Consider the following 20,371-nt stretch of genomic DNA (forward strand, 5'->3'; position numbering starts at 1 on the left):
CTAGAATTAAGGACAATGAAAATAACATTTAAAGTTCAACTAGAATCATCAATCAAGTCTTCCAAAGTCCAAACTTAAAATAAACATCAAAGCTTAAATAACTAACAACCCCACAACACAAAAATCGAACAAAATCTGCAAACTGGCTTACTCTTTTTCTTTGGAGTTTCACTCGGTAAGTGTGGGCAAAGTTTAGGGTTTGCAGGACTTGTGGGCTGCTATTGATGCAACAAAATACGAAGAGGGAGTAAAAAAAAAAAAGAGGATGATTAGAGAGCAAAACAGAATGAAGGTGCGGCTAGAGTCCAGGATGAAGAAATGAAGGAGAGAGACAGAAAAGAAAAAGAAAGAAAGAAGATGGAGATATGGTAAGGTGCGGCTAGGGTGAAGGAAAAGAAGGGGGAGGAATAATAGGTTAGGGTTTAGAGTTTCTCAAGGATTTTTTCTTTTTTCTTTTGTTTTTGTTTGTTTGTTTTTTTTTTTTTTTTTATAAATATTTTGGGTTTAAAGTTTGGCAACACATTGGGCTTAGCACATTTAGGCTTACAAATTGGGTTTAGAAAATAATACCCAAAACATATTAATTTAATTAATTCAATGGGATTCGGTTCGATTCGATTTTGAGACCACTAAAACCGAAACTGAACCAAACGAATTCGATTCAGTTTGGTTTTTCAATTCGATTATGTTTTTTCGTTCGGTTCGGTTTTTTCAATCTCGGTTCAATTTTTTTCGGTTTTTGATTTTTTGAACCCACCCCTAGTATATATATGTGTGTGCAATTCTATATGAAAAGCTTTATGTATAATTTGTATAAAGGAGGTTGTATACATGTGTGTGTGTGCAATTTTTTATGAAAGCCTTATGTATAATTTGTGATAAGGGAGGTTGTGGTCTGGTAACATGGCTTTTTTAAATAAAAGTAGAAACCATGATGTCCATTAACTGGACAAAGTTTTGTCCAAGTCTTTGCTCTTTGTTCCAGTTCTTCTACAAAGGGTGTGTGGAGCTTTTATGCATAGAGTGGCAAATGCTTTCTCTTTGTTATCTGTTTTAAAGTACAAAGACTAACAACTATTTTTTCTTTTGTCTAAAATAAAGAACCAAAAACATAATGTTGCTCTTTTTTCTGTATTTTTTATAAGCAATAAGGATCTTGGCATTTCAATTTTTTTCTTAGTTTTTACTGTTACTTGAAAGTAACATTAAAAGCATGTAATAATTTGGTTACAAAGTGTGAGATTAGGTATTTGGAATAGCAAGGTTGTATAAAGAAGTCTTTATCCATAGAATTTTTGTAAGGCAAAAGATGCTTATTGGGGTCAAGAGATTTTAATGGTTCTCTTTATAGACTATTTGTGGTGGATATACTGTATTGTTATAGTGGTGGATACAGTGGCGGATCCAGGATTTTAAACTCGGGGGGTCCCAATTATAAAGGTCAAAAAATTTATAGACAAAAATAACATTGAAAATTTAAATATAATACATTTCATTCAAAAATCATATGCAAAACAATATTACAAATTATAAAATCATAATTCAAGTGTCCATTACGAGGTTTCATAAGTTACTAGGGAGTACCTAAGTTATTGATTTATCTAATATGAACCACTAAATTTAAAACACCGATCAAATAAAACTCTCCCCACACTCCCACTATCTTTCTAACCAAAAATACCATTTTTCTCTTTTACTAGTTTCCAAACATCCACCTTCTCTCTCACTAAGAACAAAGCTGCCATACCTCCACCAACTGCCTCCCTCCCCATTCTCCCAAAGTCATGGCAGCTCCACCCCCAAATTTCACCAACCCATGACAAATAATATCCATCTTACTAACCTTATGAAGGAAATTTCACCCACAAGAAAAATTACTAAGATGGTTGAAATAATTTGGGGAAATTTGGGTTTATGTACTACCCCCGTCAAACGACAAAGAAAGGTTGGAGAAGAAGTGGGTGGCACTGACGGATGAGACCATGGTAGAAGCAAAGAAGAGATAGGCAAGAAGGGTCCCTATTTTCTTTCTTCTTCGTGCGCGGTCATCTTCTTCGGGAAGAAGACAGCCACTGCAACCTACAACCTACAACCTGCACAAACCTTATGCTTGAGTACGAGGGGTCTCGAAAAATTTATAGCAGAAATTTAGGATCATCGACGGGTCCTGGGACCTCCTAGGTCCCTATGCGGATTCGCCCTTGGGTGGATATACTATATTGTTATAGTTTAAGAAGAACTAAAATGTGTTGGATCATTTAGTTTATTTGTAGATTATTGTCACAACAATTTATTTGAGCTAGAAAATGCTTTTGCTCAAATTGGAAAAAAAAAAAAAAAAAAGCGTAAGTGACTGACAAGTAGTGTAAACTTTAGAATTTACAAATTTTTGTTAATCATGTTGATAACTGTTTGTACATATATATATATATATATGTTCTGGTATTTGTATCACCCTTTAAAATTTCATGTAAATCAAATATCATCATGTGTTAAAGTTGTATTTTTATTTATGTCTTTTGTACTGTGATTAAGTCGTTTCTTTCTTTTTTGGAATGAGATGTAATATGTCTTTCTCTAAAATGTGTATTCATTGGTTGTAAATGAGGTTTTGGTGTGAAAACAATTGAAAAAGTAAAGAGCCGGTCGAAAATGAGGCTAAAGATATACAATCAATAATAGTGATTAATAGATTTATATGAGTGCTTATTAAGCTTGGTTAGCCGAGCACTTTCTTTTGTTGGGATTTACTTTGGTAGTTTCATGTTAATTGTATTCTTTTTAATGGTTGGCTAAGTAAGATAACCAAGCGGATCTACTTTCTTTCAGCTATTTTTTATTGTATTGTTGCTGCTCTATAGATCTAATTCACCTAATATTTTTTAATTAATTATGTGTGTGCTAAGTTAAAAGTGTTTATACAAATTTGGTGTTGCCTTGAATACAAATTATATGTGACTAAGGCTGATGTTAATATATATATATATATATATTTTTTTTTTTTTTTGCAGCTTTTGAAAAATCTTTTTTAGTCCGGAATTCAGGCTGTTTATTCTTGGTTTCCAAGGCGTTCTATCCTCAAGGTAAACAATGAAACTCTTGCTACTATTTGTCAAGACTTTAGATATGCGCTTTTCGTTTTTTATGGTTCAAATCAATATGGGTCTACTGTTTGCATTTTGTCACATTAAAATGAAATTTTTGGTTTGGTTCTGTCATTGGTTTTAGAGTGATGATTGTTGTTTTTGTGCATGCCATCAGTTTTTATTGATTTTTTTTTTTAAATATGTTTTGCAGTTGTTTCTTTTCAAATAGGTGTGCTCTTTTGTTTGCATGATGTCTAAAAAATGTGCAAACGATGAAACAAATAACGTCGTGAAACGAAACACAACTGTTATAGACAATGAAAGATTGAATTTTCAACTCCAAAGCCAACACTTGCTTTTTTAGTTTCCTTTCTTGATCCAAACGGAGGTCAAAAAAGTTTATCATTTCGAGAAAATATTAGAGCTTACAACTTTATGTTTTCATTTACTTCAATGGAAGCAAAAGTGGATAATTCAATTAATGACCGATCAAGTCATTACATTTTTAAAATTAGTGGTCAAGTTTGTCATTTGATGGTGTCTCTTTTGCTTTTTGATAATGAGTCACCAAAATTTGCTCAATTATATATTTATGATACACATAATGAAACACAAAATTGTCTAAGGGCTATTAATTGTGATAGAACAAATGAAAAACTTGAATCAAGAATTGTTACAAACTTAATTAAGATGTTTGATGAGTCAAATGAGCTGGTAAAACTTTCTTAAACAGTGAGAGACAAATTTGAAAATGATGGTTTGGTCAATTTAAAAATGACGTTGTTGGGCATACAACCCAATGATAGCAAGCAATATGATCAACCATCAAGCAATGAAACATGTGGATTAATAGTTGGTGATGTAGGTTTGTCAGACTCTAATAGAGATGTTATTATAGACTGCAAGAGTGAAGGGTTAAACGTGTTACAAAATTGAATCCAAAATTTATGGCTCTTTAGTACCTATTATTTTTCCATATGGTGAAGATGGTTACAAGCCGGATTTAAAATGGAATGAAACTTATAACGGTCCAAAAACAAAAGACAAAGAATACCTATGAGACCTTATATAGCTTATCAGATTCAAGAAAAAATCCATACTTAACTGCGTTGTTGAAAGGAGGTAGACTTTTCAACAATATTTAGTAGATTCTTATGCGACACTTGAAGAAGATAGGTTAGATTACATAAGACAAAATAAATAAAAAATTAAGAAGTGAGATTTACAAATGAATTTACAACGCTATGTCAAGAGGTGACAACGATGCGAACAATTTAGGACAAAAAATTGTTTTGCCAGCTTCATACACAAGAAGTCTTAGATATATGATTACTAATTATCAAGATGCTATGGTTATTTTTAGAGAACATGAACATTCTGATTTGTTTATAACATTTACCTGTAATATGAAGTAGACAGAAATTATAAGCGAATTTGAAAAAAAGCTAGGCTACAAACCTGAAGATAAACCTAATATAATTTTTAGAATATTTAAAATGAAACTTGATTTTGGTCAAGTTGAAGCAAATGAGTTCTAAAAAATTATTACTTTGCTTATCTTGGTTTGCTTTCCTTTTTTCTTTTTCTTTTTTGGGTTTTTGATTGTCTCAATTGCTTTTCCAAACAAATATTTGTACAACTGAATTTCAAAAAAGAAGTTTGCCTCATTCTCATATGTTAATATAGTTGAAATCAATGTGCCATCAGATATAAATTCAATTATTTATGCAGAATTGCCAGACAAATTTGTTAACCCTCGACTTTATGAGATTGTTAATCAATTTATGAGTCATGGTCCATGTGGGCATGTTAATCAAAATTTTATGTGCATGTGGGAAAATAAGTGCTCCAAAAACTTTCCTAAGTCTTATAAAAATGAAACAAGTTTTGAACAAAATGTTTTTCCAATTTATAGGCGTCGGGATGATGATACAAACTTTGTTATAAAAAATGGAATCAAAATTGATAACAGTTTTGTTGTTCTTTAACAAGGTTTGGAATTGGCTGCTTCACTGCTTTTATTTGATGTGATAGACAAAGTTAGTTGTTGACTCTCTTTACTATTTCAATTAATGTTCTCTGGCACTCTTCTCCATGTATTTTACTCTAGGGTCTCAGCACCTTGGAAATGACTTTTTCGTCAAATCACATCATGTTCTCATATTTTTATTAATTTTCCTCACATTACAAACCAAATTGTCGCACTAACTAGCACTGAAGCATTTTGTGCTAACAATCCTGAACTACTTTTGAGATATAATGCTCATATAAATGTTGAATCCTGTTGTCAATCTATGCTCATAAAATATTTGTTCAAATATGTAAACAAATGTTTAGATAGAGCACGGTTGGCTCTCCAACAAGATCCAAATGATGAAATATTAACATATCTAAACTATATATACATATCACCTCACGAAGCTGTTTGGAGATTGTTTCAATATTCTATACACTATAGGGAACCTTCTGTAGAGCGATTACCAGTGCATTTACCGTTAAAACACAACATTGTCTTCAGTGGTAATCAATCACTCCAATCAATTTTCAAACAAAACTCTTATGATATACAATGTTAACAAGTTGGTTTGAAACTAACAAAATTTATAGTGAAGCACGCTCACTCACTTATGCACAAATTCCTTCAAAATTCTTATATGACATATGTAAAGAAATGTGGAAACCTAGAAAACAAAAGGTTCAATAGGTAGAATAGCGTATATGCATCATGCATCTGGTGAATTGTATTATTTACGAATGCTTTTGAACTTGAAAAAAATATGCATTAAACTTTGATGATCTCAAAACAGTTAATGGTATTTTACATCCTTCATATCATGTTGCATGTCAATCATTGGGATTGTTAGGAGATGATAAAGAATGGATTGAGACTTTGTTAAGTGCTGTAAATTTAGCGTCATCTCTTCAATTGAGGCAATTATTTGTTACAATAATTTTATATTGTGATATGGTTAATCTTGAAATTCTTTTTAATGCTCATTGGCAAAACATGTATGACATTTTGTACAGCTTGCGAAAAACTTTTGCAATTCCTAATATGATCATACTATAAAATGAATTAAAAAAAATTATGTGTTGTTTGAATTATAATTGCTTTTTAACAATGCATCAAGTTCTCTAGCAAAGTATCATTTACCAATATCTGATGCAAAAAAATATTAGAAATTAACAATAAGCTTCTAAGAGACAAATTAAACTATGATTCCGAAGAATTGTAAAAAAAACACGCAAATTTAAAATTGCAACTTAATCAAAGTCAAAAACTTATCTATGATTGTGTTATAGATGTGGAAAAAAAAAAAGGGTGGTTTGTTTTTTGTTAATGGTCATGGAGATACTGGAAAAACTTTCTTATGAGATGTTATCATAAGTAAGCTTAGATCTGAAAGAAAATTTGTTTTAGCTATGGCATCATCAGGAATAGCTTCGTTGTCATTACCAGCTGGTAGAACAACACATTCCAGATTTAAAATTCCCTTGGTTGTTACTGATTCTTCAATTTGTGCAATAAAAAAAAAACTCATCTTGTTACATTAATTGAAAAAATAAAAATAAAAACAAATTTGATTATATGGGATGAAGCACCTATGAATCACAAACATTGTTTTGAAGCATTGGATAAATCACTTTCTAATATTATGTCCCAATTAAATGATTCACAAGGTAATACTCCATTTGGTGGTAAACCTTTTTTATTAGGTGGTGATTTCGACAAATATTACATGTTATACTTGGAGGAAGCAAACAGGACATAATAAATGCTTCTTTAAATAATTCTTATTTGTGGTCACATTTTAAAATATTTTATTTAAAAGAAAACATGAGATTATCAAAAAATGGGTTAAGCATTGATGAAAAGAGAGGAATCAGTGATTTTGCAAATTGGATTTTACAAATAAGTGATGGAAAAATTGGTGAAAATAATTCAAATGATAAAGATACATCTCTAATTGAAATACCTAAAGATTTAATAGTTGATTCTTCTCACAACCCAATTTTATCAAATTTTCTTGCAACTTATCCCAATTTTAAACATTCTTATCAAGATTTTGCCTACTTGAGAGAACGTGCTATTATAACACCTCGAAACACAATTGTTACAGATATAAACAATTATATAGCCGATTTTTTACCTGGAAAAGAACATGTATTTCTAAGCTATGATTCTTTGTGTTCTTCAAATGGAAATAATGAAAATTTAGAAACATTGTATCCTATTAAATTTTTGAATAAGCTCGATTTCAATGGTTTACCTACACATAACCTAATTTTGAAAATAGGAATGTCAATTATGATGTTACGAAATTTAAATCAGTCTTTGGGTTTGTGCAATGAAACTAGATTAGTGGTTACTCAATTATTCAACCAAATTATTAAAGCTAAAATTCTTGCTAGAAACAATATTGGTTACAAAGTATTCATTCCAAGAATCACTCTAACAGCAACAAAAAATAAGTGGCCTTCTAGTTTTAAAAGACGTTAATTCCCTGTTAGACCATGTTATGCAATGACCATCAACAAAAGTCAAGGACAATCTTTGAAACAAGTTGGTTTATATCTTCCTAAACTTGTTTTCACCCATGGTCAATTATATGTAGCATTATCTAGAGTTACATAAAAAGAATGTCTAAAGATTTTGGCTTCAGATGGAGACAATAATGTAGACAACTATACTGCAAACAAAGTGCTTAAAGATGTATTGCAAAATTTATGAGTAAACTATTTATTTCTTGCAACTATACTGAAGATTTTTCACTTATCATTGACTTTCTTCCATTGCTTTCTTTCTTTTGCAAATGCCGCATGAACACTTAAAAAGACATATCACCTTCGCACTTTCCAAAACAATTGAGGTTGAGATCAAACAGGTGAAATATTGGTTTAAAAAGTTATGTTGCAATGTTGCTTTCCTTTTTTCTAAAACCAATCTCAAACCATATTTACCTGTTCTTTCCTCTCTTTTGTTTTTTTTTTTTTTTCTTTTGCATGTTTTGTCTACATTTGGTTTATAGCATGTTACACGCATGTTTTAAATGTTTACATAAATTTAACACCTTTAACTTACACCTTAATAAATACATGTCAACACTCCAGCCCTACAAACAAAAAAATCACCTTACCATGTTATTTGTCATGTGTATCATACTTTATAAAACATGTGGATTAAAAGATTGTTTATACTTGAAAACCTTATATCAATCTACTTATTTGCGATGTTGATCACCTTGCCAGGTTATTTGCCATGCTCATCACCTATTCCGTTTAAACGGTAAATCAAAATACTCAAAAATCTCTGCCCTTTTTTTCATGACTGTTTTATGCTTATCTACACTAATGTTTCTCTTCAGGGGAATTGGCTGTTGCGAATGTATATGCACACTATCTTCATTTTATATGGCCAAAATGCATGTCCAATTACCTATCACCCTGCCAATCAGTTAACCCGGACATTCAAGAGCATTGGTGAACATATTATCACAACAAATACACCCATTCCACATAGCTTAATAAAACCACATAACACTTTAGTAATAGAGCAATTGTTGCATTTTATCGAAACATCTCATTATTAGTTAGATAAATTTCACAATTCCACTATTCTTATCATGTTCTTCAATTCAATTAAACCATGTGAAAACAGTATATATTCAGTTTCAACAATTGCATTCATGCTTTTGGATGTTCATCTTAAACCCATCACTAATTAGCCATGTAATTTGACATGTATCCAAAATAGGTAAAACGAAGAAAATGTTTGTGTATAAGTTGGTTGTAGTCAATTCCTCTGAAGAGGAAAGATGGAAATGATGATTGTTTATCTACGTCGAATAAGTTTTGTTTGGTCCATCTTTCAACACTCTATGTCCCCATTTTTACAGCAACATTAATTTAAATTGTCCTGCACATGTTCAACTTACACTAAACTTATTAGCACCGCTCTAGATACTTTCGTAAATAAAAACAATTATCTCTCTTTCTTTTTGAGTTTGCTTTGATTAAAACGACACAATGTCAAAACAAGGAGGCAAGATTGTGAGTGTTTTCTGTCTTTCACTGTGATATACTCTTCAACGACGATTCTTGTTGTGGTCTATTTTTGTTACATATTCCAATTATAAAATTGCTTCATCATATTAATCTTCAAAATCAGGTACCTTTTTTCAACAATGTCTTCTTTCCTCTACCTATCTTGTTTTTTAATATTTTGCAAAAAAATTGACATTTATCCATTTCAAATTTTCTGTCAAAAAATTAAAATTCAGGAATTTTTAAAGAGATTAAACATGTTCGAATAAACAAAGTTTTTATAATTGCTTTTTAGATATGCAATGGAGGTGTTAACATCTTCCCCGAATGATATCTAAATCCTCAACCACAATGGAACAATTTAATGGTATGTTTTCTTAACTCTATTTTCTTGGTGTCTTGCGTTTAAATTCAATGTTGACTAACCTTCTCTTCAGGGGAATTGACTGCTACCAATATATGTACAAACTATCTTCTTTTTACTTGCTTTGAATACATGCCTAATTCCTTACTTGCCCATTGATGAGTTAAGTTGGGCATGTGTAAGAATATCTTCGATGGGAACATCTAGATTTATATTTTTGCATGTCCAACTCAAACCCCTCATTGAACAACCAACCAATTAGCCATGTGTCTACAACATATCAAAATAAGAAAGCCTCTATATATAAATTGGTAGCAACCGACTCCTCTGAAGAGAAGATGAAAATGATGATTATTTCTCCAAATAATGGAGGTTGAAATAACTCAGCAAACTATATCTTTGTATTACACAGAGACACCAAACTAACTATATATGATCCATCTTTTTACACCATTGCTTCAACCTGTTTAATTGAAGTATATCCTTTACACCAAAATATGTAAACAATGATCTCAAATTTTGAAACCAAATATCTAATGACATTAATATGCTTCAAATTTCATTCAGTGATGCAATCTATTAACTTATTTTGCAATTACTTTTATTTCAACATATTCTACCTTCTTTACAATCCTCCAATATTTTTCCTTGCATATCCAATCAGTCATAGGTCAATATATCCAATATGTCACTATATTGTCTCAATCACACTCTTCCACAATATATTAGTTAGACGTAACTATTTACACAGTTTTTAATTGTAGAACATCACACTCCAAAAAAATGTTAGCTCAAATATCATATTGACATATATTCTCAGCTTTTTAACACCTTTTCGATGGTGGTCTTCCATTTGTTACAGTTGAAATCATCGAATTTGATTACTCTCCACCCTTGATCATCCTCATTTTGTCGTAAGTCGCTCACAATTACTCAATCGTTTTAATCCATATCAAATACAATTCCTACTTTTTAACATATTTTTCTAATCTTTGGGCACTGCTTGATTTGTTTTGTCAAATGGTGCATAAATTTTCATACATGCTCTATTAATATGTGTTAGACCCACCCCACTTTTGAGGTTTTCGTATGCAATGCTGAAACATTTTGTGCTCAAAGTATATCACATTTGTCTTTTCTTTCAGATTTTTTGGTAAACAATTTTACCAAACACTTTTTCTTCTTCTGTATTGCGTATCTCTTTGGATACTAAGTGTAGAGTATACTTTTTTAACACTTTCGTGTCTACAGCCATGTTATATGATCACCTACTATGCTTTTATTTTCTTCAATAAAACCAAAATAATTCATTAATTTTAATCCATTTATTCTCATTTTTTCTACAAATCATTCTACATCTTTGATTCTAACTTCTTGGTTCTTCAAATATATGTATATATGTTCTATTCTACATTCTTTTATTATTTTCAAAAATATTCTAATTTAACGTTCTTGAATAGCAAGAAACAACGTCGCAACAACACGCGGGCACTATTATAAAATTGCTTCATCATGTTAATCTTCAAAACCAGGTACCTTTTTTTAACAATGTCTTCTTTCCTCTACCTATCATGTTTTTTAATATTTTGCAAAAAAAAAAAATAGACATTTATCCATTTCAAAAGAAATTAAAATTCAGGCATTTTCAAAGAGATTAAACATGTTCTAATAAACAAAGTTTTTATAATTGCTTTTTAGATATGCAATGAGGTGTTAACATCTTCCCCTAACGATATCTAAATCCTCAACCATAATGGAATGATTAAATGGTATGTTTTCTTAACTCTCTTTTCTTGGTGTCTTGTGTTTAAATTCAATGTTTACTAACCCTTCTCTTCAAGAAAATTGGTTGCTACCAATATACATATACAAACTATCTTCTTTTTACCTGATCTAAATACATGACTAATTCCTTACTTGCCCACTGATGAGTTAAGTTGGACATGTGTAAGAATATCTTTGATGGGAACATCTAGATTTATACTTTTGCATGTCCAACTCAAACCCCTCTTTGAACAACCAACCAAATTAGCCATTTGTCCACAACATGTCAAAATAAGAAAGCCTCTATATATAAATTGGTAGCAACCAATTCCTTTGAAGAGAAAAGATGGCAATGATGATTATTTCTCCAAATAATGGAGGTTGAAATAACTTAGCAAACTATATCTCTGTATTACACAAAGATACCAAACTAATATGATCCATCTTTTTACACCATTGCATTCAACCTGTTTAATTGAATTATTTCCTTTACACCAAAATATGTAAACAATGATCTCAAATTTTGAAACCAAATATCTAATGACATTAATATGCTTCGAATTTGATTCAATGATGCAATCTATTAACTTCTTTTGCAATTACTTTTATTTCAACATATTTCACTTTCTTTACAATCCTCCAATACTTTTCCTTGCATCACCAATCAGTCATAGGTCAATATATCCAATATGTCACTATATTATCTCAATCACACTCTTCCACAATATATCAGTTAGACATAATGATTTACACAGTTTTTAATTGTAGAACATCACACTCCAAAAAAATGTTGGCTCAAATATCATTTTGACATGTATTCTCATTTTTTTAACACATTTTCGATGGTGGTCTTCCATTTGTTCTAGTTGAAATCATCGAATTTGATTACTCTCCACCCTCAATCATCCTCATTTTGTTGTAAGTCGCTCTGTTGGAGCGAGATTTCTCACAAGAAGAAATGCCTCCATAGATTCGTTGACCGCAATCCTCACGTTCGCCGGATCCTTCGCTAGAGATGCCCCCGAATAGTCTTCTTCTGTAGCTTGCCCGGGTGGTACCTGCAAGAGATACTGATGCTCAAGTCAGTCGATTGATTTTTTATTCTCTGGATTTTCTCGGGTTCTGATTACGTCCCTTGTTCTTTGGCTCCTTTCCCTATTTATAGGATTGCATGCTTGAGGATCAAGCACCACGGCCAATCCTCTTTTCCCACTTCTTTAGTGGTCATCTGTCATATGACTGCATGCTTTGGGAACAAGTGCCACGACCCGTTTCCCTCTCCCACTTCTCCTCCGTAGTAAGGTAGTTATCTAAGCACGTTCCCTTGCGTTCGTATATTTCTTGTGGGCTTTTTACCTTGCACAACACTTTCCCCTTGGATGATTGGTAATCGCCCATAAGTCGAAACTAGATTTTATCCTCCCACAGTGCCCTTTTTTTCATTTTTTACGCATGTGAAATAGGGGAAAACTGAGTTTTTCGATCTTATGGGGCCTTGAAACTACACTCTTTAAGCCAAGCTAAACTTGAAGCACTTTTTACTAAGGCCAAATTTGTGGAATTTGCTTTTTCTAAGAGTAAATTTACTGAAAGTAAATTTATCGAAGCCTCTGTTTCATTACGAATGAGGGTTGACATCTTCCCACTATGATTTTCGAACGAGGACTTACGAAACTAACACATCACGAAAGTGGACTGACATCTTACGAACTGACGAAATTTAACTGAGTAGGTTGTCTGACAGGCTATACATATATGTACCTAAGCCTTTGTTTCATTACGAATAAGATCTTCCCACTATGATTTTTCGAACGAGGATTTACGAGCGAGGACTGACACGTTGACATGATTTACAAACGAGAACTTACGAACGAGGACTGACACATTACGAAAGTGGATTGACACATTACGAAAGTGGACTGACATCTTACGAACTGACGAAATTTAACTGAGTAGGTTGTCTGACAGGCTATACATATGTGTACTTAAGTCTTCGTTTCGTTACGAATAAGATCTTCCCACTATGATTTTCGAACGAGGATTTACGAGCGAGGACTGACACGTTGACTTGATTTACGAATGAGAACTTACGAACGAGGACTCACGTTATGAAAGTGGACTGACACCTATATCGTATTTATTATATAGATCTTTATCCCATCTTGTCTGCACACCTGCATACACTTTTACCTGATTTACACACACACACACATATATACATATATATATATACATACATATATATATATATATATATATATACCATGTATGTTTCCTGCTCACACATATAATCAACAATGCTAGGCTGCAAACCTAGTCGGCACATCTAATCTACATGCCTATATATACATATATCAATACACACACACACGCACACACGCACACACACACACACACACACACACACACACACACACACACACACACACACACACACACACACCGACACACTTGCTTCACTCATTCTCTCTCTTTATAAATATATTTATAAAAAAGAGAGTTTAGTCGGTACCACTAGGAGCCGTGCGTTAGAAAGACCATATTTGTCTTCAACGTTTTTTTTTTTTTTTTTTTTTTTACCTATTCTCTCAGACCGACACACTTGCTTCACTCATTCTCTCTCTTTATAAATATATTTATAAAAAAGAGAGTTTAGTCGGTACCACTAGGAGCCGTGCGTTAGAAAGACCATATTTGTCTTCAACGTTTTTTTTTTTTTTTTTTTTTTTACCTATTCTCTCAGATTTTCGATCTTGGGTTTTCTTTTCCCACTCAAATTTAGACTTCCGATCTTGGTTGGGTCTCTGCCCATCCGATCTTGGGTTTTCTTTTCCAACTCGACCTTGATTGGGTCTCTGCCCATCCGATCTTAGGTTTTCTTTTCCCACTCGATCTTGATTGGGTCTCTGCCCATCCGATCTTCGGTTTTCTTTTCCTGCTTGATCTTTGATTTCTGATCTTGATTGGGTCTCTACCCATCCGATCTTGGGTTTTCTTTCCCCACTCGATCTTATGTTTTCGATCTTGATTCGATCCTCATCCCTTGGTTTAAGATTTGAATGAAATGCAACTTTATTTATCAAATAATAGGGAGATGTCAACAGACATCCAAGGATACACCCTTCAACATGCAAGGAAGACAAAAAGGGATTTACCCTTCAACATTGTTGGAAACAGAAATTTAAATATGGAAAACATAAACACGAAAAGCTAAATGTGGTACTTTCTTAAATGAATTGCATTCTATAGGCGCGGAACATACTGACCTATTTCAACGTGCCTAAGTTTATAGCTCCCTTTCCACAGGCTTCGGTCACCTCGTATGGTCCTTCCCATATGCGTCCAAGCTTCCCTGCATTCAAATCTTTTGTGTTTTCCATGACCTTTCTCAATACCCATTCTCCTACCCTGAATCTTTTCAACTTGACCCGTTTGTTGAAGTAAGCAGCAACTTGGTTCTGGTAGTTTGCAAGTTGTAGTGCGGCGATTTCTCTTTGTTCCTTGACTAAGTCGTGGGTTTCAAGGTAGGCACAGTAGTGCCTGCTGGAGATGCAGCAATAGTGGCTGTGGCCTGCTTTGATTGGATAAGTTTCTCTTCCTCTAGTCCGATGATTCCATCAGCCCGAGCCATCACCTTCCTCATGTCTAATGGTGGAATTTCGATTAATGACCTACGCATCTTTGTTCCGGGCAACACCCTTCTCGGAATGCCAAAGATGCATTGTGAGAATCACATTCTTCTAAGGTGGACATCTCTTCCGTGAACCTAGTCACATAGCTTTTGAGGCTTTCGCCAACATTTTGTTTGGTGCTGAACAAGATCGTAACATCTTTTCTTGGCCTCCGATTGCAAACATATTGAGATATGAATGCCTCACATAGCTCCGTAAAACTTCCGGTAGACCTTGGTTTGAGTTGTTTGAACCAAGTTAAAGATGATCCCAAAAGACTTGAAGGGAACAACTTGCACAGAAGGGCCTCATCGTCTCCTTCGAGCACCATCTGCTGTTGGAAGTAGTAACTATACTCAACGGGATCAATCGTGCCTTCAAACAACCTAAACTTTGGTTGGATGAACTTGGCGGGTTTTTTAGCCTTCAGGATGTCCTCCGTGAATGGTGATTTGCGGATCCCTCTGGCCGCTTCTAAAGTAAGTTCCGCCGGGGTTTGTAGCTTGTATCCCTTCACAATCTTCTCAATTTGTTCTCGCAAATCAACATCTTTTACTTTTTTTCGATCCTTTTCTCTTGTGATCCTCTTCGCCATGATTTTTCATCACCTTAACACGGTTGCTGGATGGCGCTACTAGAACTACCCTCCTTATCTTCCTCTTCTGCACACTGTCTCTTGGTGCCGGCCACATTTTCCACTGCGTTTCTTGCTTCATCCTTCTTCAATGCCTCCTCTGCTGTCTTTTTTGTTTCACGTAATTCCCTTGTTAACCTTCTAAATTGTTCCATGACGAGATTGGGTTCACTACCTTGGGATTGAGACGTCGCATGTACCGATCGAGTCCCTGCGTCTTCGGAGGGATTCAGAACTTTTTGTGCGGATCCAGTCATGTTTGTAGCTCGATTTTGTTTCGTTTCCACAGACGACGCCAACTGTTGGAGCGAGATTTCTCATAAGAAGAAATGCCTCCACAATTGATCGCAATCCTCACGTTCGCCGAATCCTTTGCTAGAGATGCCCCCAAATAGTCTTCTTCTGTAGCTTACCCGGGTGGTACCTGCAAGAGATACTCTGACGCTCAAGTCAATCGATTGATTTTCTATTCTCTGGATTTTCTCGGGTTCTGATTACGTCCCTTGTTCTTTGGCTCCTCTCCCTATTTATAAGATTGCATGCTTGAGGATCAAGCACCACAACCAATCCTCATTTCCCACTTCTTTAGTGGTCATCTGTCATATGACTGCATGCTTTGGGAACAAGTGCCACGACCTGTCGCCCTCTCCCACTTCTCCTCCGTAGTGGGGTTGTTATCTAAGCACGTTCCCTTACGTCCGTATATATCTTGTGGGCCTTTTACCTTGCACAACACTTTCCCCTTGGATGATTGGTAGTGGCCCATGAGTCGAAGCCAGATTTTATCCTCCCACACGCTCACAATTACTCAATCATTTTAATCCATATCAAATACAATTCCTACTTTTTAACATATTTTTCTAATCTTTGGGCACTGCTAGATTTGGTTTGTCAAATGGTGCATAAATTTTCATACCTGCTCTGTTAATATGTGTTGGACCCAACCCACTTTTGAGGTTTTCGTATGCAATGCTGAAACATTTTGTGCTCAAAGTATATAACATTTGTCTTTTCTTTTAGATTTTTTGGTAAAGAATTTTACCAAACATTTTTTCTTCTTCTGTATTGCGTATCTCTTTGGATCCTAAGTGTAGAGTATACTTTTTTAACACTTTCGTGTCTACAGCCAGGTTATATGATCACATGCTCTGCTTTTATTTTCTTCAATAAAAACAAAATAATTCATTAATTTTAATCCATTTATTCTCATTTTGTCTACAAATCATTTTACCTCTTTGATTCTAACTTCTTGGTTCTTCAAATATTCGAATATATGCTCTATTCTACATTCTTTTATCATTTTCAAAAAAAAAATCTAATTTAACATTCTGAAACAACAAGAAACAACGTCGCAGCAACGCAAAGGCACTACTGCTGGTAAATAAGAAAGTGGGAAATTACCCGGCCCATTTAAACTTTTTGGGTCGATTTGAACGGGTCAAGTTTATTTCATCTCTCTCGTCTGTATTCTCTGCAACGTTGGACTCGTAAGACTAATAAGGGCGACACTCTCAGCTTTGGATCTGAGACTCTGAAATTAAACGAGAAAGGAAAGAAGAAGGTAGAAGATACAAGAAGAAAGAAGCACTGTGAGAAAGTGAGAAATGGAGCAGGTTCGGTCGGCAATGGAGGATCACATGGATCAAATGGCAGATCTCGTCCAGAAGTTATCCGCAGAGTTACGTTCGGGTCTTGCGCCTGCTGTAAACAATTTCTTGGGTTTTTTCCACGCTATCGACTGGACGGTACCTCTATTTTATCTCTCTCTTTCTCTCTCTCTCTCTCTCTCTCTCTCTCCCTCCCTCTCTCTGTGTTTGATTTCCCAGAAAGTAAACAAATTTGAAAAGAAAATCTAATTTAATTTATGGGTTATTGGCAGGAACCTTGGTTGATGGGTTTAATGGGCATGCATCTTGTGCTTCTGATAGTAGCCATCACCTCCAGGAGGAATCTCAACTTCCAAATGTTTCTGTTCCTTTTGGCATGTAAGTTGGTTTTATTACTATTATTTCTTACATATGATTTTATGTTTCGATTAGATTGATTATGTTTGTAGCTTCTGGTGTAATGTGTTAATTTTGGTATAATATGTAGGTTTATGTGTTGTTTGCGAGATTGTGTAATGTGATTGCGTCTTCAGTCAATCTGTGGAGGATTGTTCTTCCCTTACAGCAATAGAAATATATATAGTAGTTTTTTGATGACACAGATAATGGGTTATGGCTAAAATTCTTTCATTTGGGTTAGATTCACAGCATGTCTTTAGTCCTCTTGTGAGTGAAGCCGCATTTTTACGCTTGTGACTAGAATAGATCATTGATGAAACATATAATGGGTGGTGCTAAAATACTTTCATTTGGTTAGATTCACGGCTTGTCCTTAGTTCACTTTGCATACTTTTTAGGATCATAATAAGTTGATTCCAGAAGCAAAAAATCATGATTGAGAATGGTAATTGGAGATGACCTCTGCAAGATCTAAGCAGCTCGTCTTGGTTCAGGCTGCTTTTCTAGAAATAATTGATGGTGGTGGTAGAGAAACCATCATTTTATGGTCTTGGTTCAAAAGGTGGAAAATTTGCCTATAAAGAAACCTGCTGTTCTACTGAACAAGTAATTTGGGTGGTTTATACGGTTACACAAGTCCATAACTCATTGCATTTTCAGCACATAAATTAGTCGGTTTTGTATGGTTTTAATGAAACTTGTGATATGGTAGCAGAACTCTTCTTTTCTTTGATTGCATTTTCAGCGAAATAATTTTCGATTTATGTCCTGCTAGATGTAGCCCATAACATTGGATAAAATCAAATGATTATGATTGACTCCACTGACACAAGTTTTCACTGTCTATTAGTGAACTTGTGCTTCAATAGTTCGATGTGAGACTTTCAAATTTAGGATATGGTTTCAGGATCTTGTTTGATGAGGGAACCACAAAACAGATGAATAAACACGACCAATCTTTAATTTTTTTCTAGTTGTTAGGCAAGATTCCGTAGGAGCCTTGACCAAGCTTTATATCAAACTGGGGAAGCAGTGCCAAAGGTTTGTTCACGAATTCCTTGGCCTCGACTGGACACAACTTTTCTCAGAAGGAGGTTATAGCAAAAATATTTCTGGCAATTATTTAATCACTTGTGTGCTCTTTTAAATTGAAGCTTATAATATAAATAGATTGTTTGTATTGCATGTGCTGTGTGATTTCTCCAGAATATGTATGAATCTCTTCCGTTACGAGTTCTGGTTATTTAGGAATTCCATTGAAACATCTGATTTAATTCTTGGAACTAGCACTGCAAATAATAGCATTTTGCTAGGCTTGTTTCTCTTTAGGGCTTTGGAAGAATTATTTTATACTTTATCAGAAGATTGATGTTTTAGTAAAATTATGCATGAATCTTCCGACTAAGATTTCATGTTCTTCATACCTTTTGTAGAAGCTTGTCAATGGAGAATTGTAGTAATTTCCAGTTTTCGTGATTGGTTGGAAACTTTGCCAATTCAGTCACCAACCAGTACTTATCACAAGGGGTTATAAATTTTTTAATTTTAAGTGCATAGAATTATGACATCAGCGTTAAGTACTGATGTTCTTTTGTGCTGCTGTGAGTATGAAGGCGACGAAGAAATAATTTTCATGTCTTTTGGGGTTTGCTTTTTAGATACTTATACATGTTCCTCAGCATGTCAACTAACATATGTAATATGTTCCTGTTGCCTATCTAGATACTTATATGTGGAAATTGTTTTGCAGTGGCAGGAGTATATCTTGCAGAGAGGCTCAATAGTTTCCTGCGTGCGAACTGGAAGAGCTTTGCCGGTCAGGATTATTTTGATGAGGGTGGAGTTTTTCTCTCAACGCTCTGGTCTGGGCCTCTTCTCGTCATTGCAATCATAATTTTGGTTAGTATGTGCGATTGATATTCATCTATTATTCTATCTTGTCTGATTCCGTATTTTCAATTCTTTGTGTTAACTTGAATCTAATTTCTTTCGCAGGTAAACACACTCTTTTCCTTGTGTCGCCTGATTGTTAAGTGGAAAAGAGCTGAGCTAAGACATCGTGCAAGGCTTTCTCAAAGTAAGCAGGATTGAGCTCCTCTCGTGCTGGATTGCCGGTCAAATCAATATGGGGTTTGTCCTTTCATGGCTTTTTATTTCAGAACTCCTTGTGTCTAGATGATGCTGTAGTTACAAGTTAGATGGGAGTTGGGATAAATTTTCACCATGCGAGTCATGAATTATGTAAAGGACCAACTAAGCAATGTGCTTTAGATTCCCATATCATAATCCTTCTTTCTGTAACATCAAATGTTGACCTATCTTTTTGTACGATAACTGATCTCAATCCGTGTATGATAAGTTTTGGCTGTTAATTTCTTGTGGATGGGATCCTGTACTAGGATAACAGCAATTTCTTTTGTCGTCTCCGGCGGCAGAAATGGCCACAGCTGTTTAATTCCAGCTCGGCTTGAGTCCCCGTCTTCGACATTTTCCGAGTGAAATATTTATTTTGGTCAGTTTTAAGCAATAACGAAACTATTGGCCTTCTGTCGGAAGTCTGCGAACGGTCAAAAGCTTCAGGATTATAACTGCAAAGAAAGTTTTCTGGTGAAGAGGCTAAATTTGAAACTGCGAATTAGTACCTTCTTGTTAAGGGCAGTCACTCTGTGCACTCGAAGTCCCGAGTTCGAATTTCCCCCTCTCAATATTCGCTTGTGTCAAGTACTCACGCCCCTTCTATTTCAAATTTTGTGAGAAGTTTTTTTGTGTTGTGGCAACAACGGAAGCAACATTGTCATCCA

The 20,371-nt window shown here is 34.3% G+C and overlaps 1 protein-coding gene and 2 non-coding genes across 3 annotated transcripts; all 3 read left to right on the forward strand.

Moving 5' to 3' along the window:
- The first annotated feature begins 9,833 nt into the window (after positions 1 to 9,833).
- Positions 9,834 to 9,936, forward strand: LOC125475853. Its single transcript, XR_007257241.1, has one exon. It is a non-coding gene; the product is annotated as a small nucleolar RNA Z103 (small nucleolar RNA).
- A 1,669-nt stretch (positions 9,937 to 11,605) lies between these two features.
- LOC125475854 lies at positions 11,606 to 11,703 on the forward strand. Its single transcript, XR_007257242.1, has one exon. It is a non-coding gene; the product is annotated as a small nucleolar RNA Z103 (small nucleolar RNA).
- A 5,251-nt stretch (positions 11,704 to 16,954) lies between these two features.
- Positions 16,955 to 19,947, forward strand: LOC103964102 (transmembrane protein 18). Its single transcript, XM_009376992.3, has 4 exons — positions 16,955 to 17,309; positions 17,444 to 17,549; positions 19,321 to 19,469; positions 19,566 to 19,947. Exons 1-4 carry the CDS (start codon positions 17,169 to 17,171, stop codon positions 19,659 to 19,661), a joined length of 492 nt encoding a protein of 163 aa, XP_009375267.2. The 5' UTR covers positions 16,955 to 17,168; the 3' UTR covers positions 19,662 to 19,947.
- Positions 19,948 to 20,371: the final 424 nt, after the last annotated feature.

The sequence above is a fragment of a genome, unplaced genomic scaffold, assembly GCF_019419815.1.
Source record: "Pyrus x bretschneideri cultivar Hongxiangsu unplaced genomic scaffold, Pyrus_bretschneideri_v1 Contig16, whole genome shotgun sequence".
Lineage (NCBI taxonomy): Eukaryota > Viridiplantae > Streptophyta > Magnoliopsida > Rosales > Rosaceae > Pyrus > Pyrus x bretschneideri.